Source organism: Monoraphidium neglectum (assembly GCF_000611645.1).
Source record: "Monoraphidium neglectum strain SAG 48.87 unplaced genomic scaffold scaffold03544, whole genome shotgun sequence".
NCBI lineage: Eukaryota > Viridiplantae > Chlorophyta > Chlorophyceae > Sphaeropleales > Selenastraceae > Monoraphidium > Monoraphidium neglectum.
Genome location: NW_014010085.1, coordinates 2371 through 5768, shown reverse-complemented (window position 1 = coordinate 5768; position 3398 = coordinate 2371). Strand labels below are relative to the sequence as shown.

General features: G+C 65.9%; 2 protein-coding genes across 2 annotated transcripts in view; one reads left to right on the top strand and one right to left on the bottom strand.

Annotated features, from left to right (window-relative positions):
• Nucleotides 1–473: 473 nt before the first annotated feature.
• On the bottom strand, nucleotides 474–648 carry MNEG_12965 (hypothetical protein; the record flags this gene model as incomplete). Its single annotated transcript, XM_014038564.1, has 1 exon — nucleotides 474–648. A coding segment is annotated over one exon (175 nt), but the record flags the coding sequence as incomplete, so codon positions are not given.
• Nucleotides 649–1242: 594 nt separating this feature from the next.
• Nucleotides 1243–3398, top strand: part of MNEG_12964 (poly(a) polymerase) — a gene marked incomplete at both ends in the record, with an annotated part of 4518 nt that continues 2362 nt past the window's right edge. Inside the window, 4 exons of the mRNA XM_014038563.1 lie at nucleotides 1243–1901; nucleotides 2144–2254; nucleotides 2562–2673; nucleotides 2957–3166. Coding sequence (XP_013894017.1) covers nucleotides 1243–1901; nucleotides 2144–2254; nucleotides 2562–2673; nucleotides 2957–3166 — 1092 coding nt within the window. The remainder of the gene's footprint in view (nucleotides 1902–2143; nucleotides 2255–2561; nucleotides 2674–2956; nucleotides 3167–3398) is intronic.

Sequence of the window (3398 nt, the reverse complement as noted above, 5' to 3'; positions counted from 1 at the left end):
AATGCATGCTGTCGCCTTGCAGTCCCAAGAATGTGGCATGCCCAAAACCTGAAACGCTATACTCACTTGTCCTTGGTCTCTTGGAGCTTGCGTTGTTCCGACGCCTGCACTGCCGCCTGCCGTGAAGGCCCACCGCTTCCAGGGCCCGGCCTCCGCTCCGCGGAGGACACGCGCAGCGCGCCGGCCGTTGCGGCCCCGCTGGCAGCCACGGCAAGCGGCGCGGCGCGCCACTGCCCTGACCTCGGCAGCTTTCCATGCATGGGTGCTTCGTGCTCCCAGCTGTTGTCGTCCTGCCGGCCTGGCTGGCTGCCAGTATCTGCGCAAGTTCATGGGGTGTGCATGTGCACTGCTGGGGTTTGGGGCCAGGGCATGTTGTGTATGTTACAATACCAAGTACATGGAGAGGTGACATTGCAGCTGCACGGCCAGGCAGTGTGATCTTACCCCACACCACCAGCAGATCTAGTAGGCACCTGCCGGCTTGTGCCACGCCGCGGCACTCTGCGGGTCGACGCCAAGCCCACGCAGCAGCGCGCGCCCCTCATCGCTGCCGAGGAATGTCGCGCCCTGCAGCAGTGACGCAATGCTGTGGGGCTGCTGCCGTTCGCCGCTGGCGGGGTCGCCGCCCGCCCTCGTGCGCCTTCTCATGCTCGCGGGGCACAGCAGGTTTGACCGTAGAGCGCCTCAGCTCGCGCTGATGCGCTGCTGCATGTTGCCGCCGTGGCACAGGTGGGCAGCAGTTGCAATTCGGATGCCTAGTAACTCTGTATTACATTATCATAATCTCAGTGCGCAGGCTCGAGGCTCGTCTGCGGCCAGTCGCGATGTGTTCAACGTTGAGGGGGTGTTGCATGATCTGCAAGGGTGACTGCTGCTGCTTGAAGAGCTCTGTACAAAGAGCCCCGATATGCGCTCTGATGCTTGCAAGGATGCATGTACTGCAAGGCGCAGTGATTTGTAGCGGGTCACCGCATCGAATTCACTCGGCATCACCAGGCATGGCGCAGGAGCCTTGCAAGATTGCGTGTACATCGTCGTGTACGCCACCTGAGTATAAGCTGCGCCGCGCAGCCCCCTTTGGCCCACCACGCTTGAGGCCAGGGCTCGTCTGCCCCGTGGCACGGCGAGCCAGTGGTGATAGGGTTGCTCATTGGTTCAGCCACGATTGTGACCATCACGGCCGCCGGTGTGCTGCTGACCCGCTTCAGCCGCGCGGGGCCAGCAGTGGCGGCGGGCACGTCGATGGCGCATGTGTGCAGGCTGCACGACTTGAACCAGCAGGGGCGGGAACCGCGAGGGCGCGTGGCAGGCGGCGCTGCCAGCGCACCAGACGTCGGCGGCATGCGGCGCGCGCTCTGGCCGGCGGCCCTGCTCGCGCGCCACCACGCCCGCTTCCTGCCTCGGTCGGCCGCGGCGGCAGCCGTCGCGGCAGCATGCAGCGCATCCTTGTCAGCGCACGGGCCCGCCTGTCCGCAGCAGATATCCTGGCAGGGCGCACTCCTTTGCCAACGCCGGAAGCAGCAGCATGCCCAGCTTTGGGACCCGCTGTGCCGCGGCGGCCGCAGGGGCATCGCAATGGCGGCGACGCCGGAGGTCAGCACAGCTGAAGCCGGGTATCTTCCGCAGCAGGATCAGGAGGAGGCCCCAAATGGGCAGCAGCAGCAGCAACAGCAAGATCAGCAGCAGCAGCCGCAGCAGCAGCAGGTGGCGCAGCAGCAGCAGCCGGCTGCTGGCGCCGGCGGCGACGCGGCCGCAGCCGCGGCCGCGGCGACGCAGCAGGGCAAGGCGGCGGCGCGCAGGGAGCCGCGCTACTCTCCGCTCCACCATAACATCGAGGAGTTTTGCCGCAGGGTGGTGCCCACGCAAGAGGAGCGCGCGGCCAAGCAGCGGATTGTGGAGGCGTGAGTGCTGCTTTCGCGACGGCCGCGCAGCCGCGCGCGCAGTACCCCCTGCGCAGCGAGGGGCGGCATGCCTTCCGCTGCTGCATGCTATGCAATATTAGCTGTACTGCTTAGTGTACTGCAGATGGGTCCAAGCGCGTGGCTTGGCAAAAACAACCAGGCGACCCATGGTTGCACCATGCCCATCCCTGACTGATATACGCGCCGGGCGCGCACCCACGCATCCCCCTTGGACTCTGCAGCGTCAAGGCGTCCACCAGGAAGGGCCTGGAGGGGATGCAGCTGCCAGACGGGGCTCGCGTCAAGGTGCAGCCCTTTGGCAGCTTCGTCAGCGGCCTGTCAACGTGGAACAGGTGCGCGGATCAGATCAGATCGGCTCAGATGAGATGAGATGAGATCTGATCTGGTCTGAAAGACGGTTCTTTGGGCTGCCTTGCAGCAGTGGCTGCACATGCAGCACAGGGCAGCGGCGCATGCGTGTGCAGGGGTGCGCTTGACAGGGGAGGGTGTGAATCAGAGGATGGAAGCATACCAGCAATGATGCTAGCGCTGTCGCAGCATGCCAGTCGTGCGCAGGCAGTGCGGTCTCCGATTGCCCCCTCGCTCCCGCCTACACCCTTTCCCCAATCGGGGTGTGGTTGAACATCTTGCTGGATGAAGCGACGTGGACATTGTCGTCAGCGGCCTGGTGACGCCGTCGCGGTTGACGGGAGGCTTTGGCCAGGCGGACAAGCGGTTTGTCATCAAGATCTTGGACAGGGTGGCGAAGGAGGTGGGCTGGGCACGCACGCTGGCGCAGCGGGCGACGCCGGGCCGGGTGTTGCTGCACGGCGGCTGCGGCCGCGGTCACGGCGGCGGCTTGAAGGCTTGCGGCTGCGGCTGCTGCTGCTGCGGCTGCTGCTGCTGCTGCTGCTGCTGCTGCTGCTGCGGCTGCTGCTGCTGCGGCTGCTGCGGCTGCTGCTGCTGCTGCCGCCGCGAACAGGCACTGTGTCACACGCGGACTCCCACTCACATAACTCGCCCGCTTCCGCACTTGAACCCCTTCACGCCCGCAGCTCCGCCGCAGCCGCCGCGTCGACGTCCGGTCGCTGGTCATAATCCGCACCGCGCGCATCCCGATCATCAAGCTGCAGACGGGGTACCAGTCGGGGTCTGTCGTCGCTGACGTCAGCCTGGGCGATGAGTCGGGGCCGGCGGCGGCGCGGTACGTGACGCAGCAGATCGCGGCTTACCCGCCGCTGGCGCCGCTGGTGCTGGTGCTCAAGGTGGGGAGAGAGGCTGGTGTGTATGTGTGTGTGTGTGTGTGTGTGTGTGTGTGTGTGTGTGTGTGTGTCCTGCTGCGGCTGCTGCGGCTGCTGCGGCTGCTGCGGCTGCTGCGGCTGCTGCGGCTGCTGGAGCGCCAGGTGTGACTTCCAGCACATTTGTTTCGACAGCGGGCCTTCTGTTTGCTGTGCACTCATGCACGCACATCCGCCAGCACGCTGCGCGCTGCTGCTC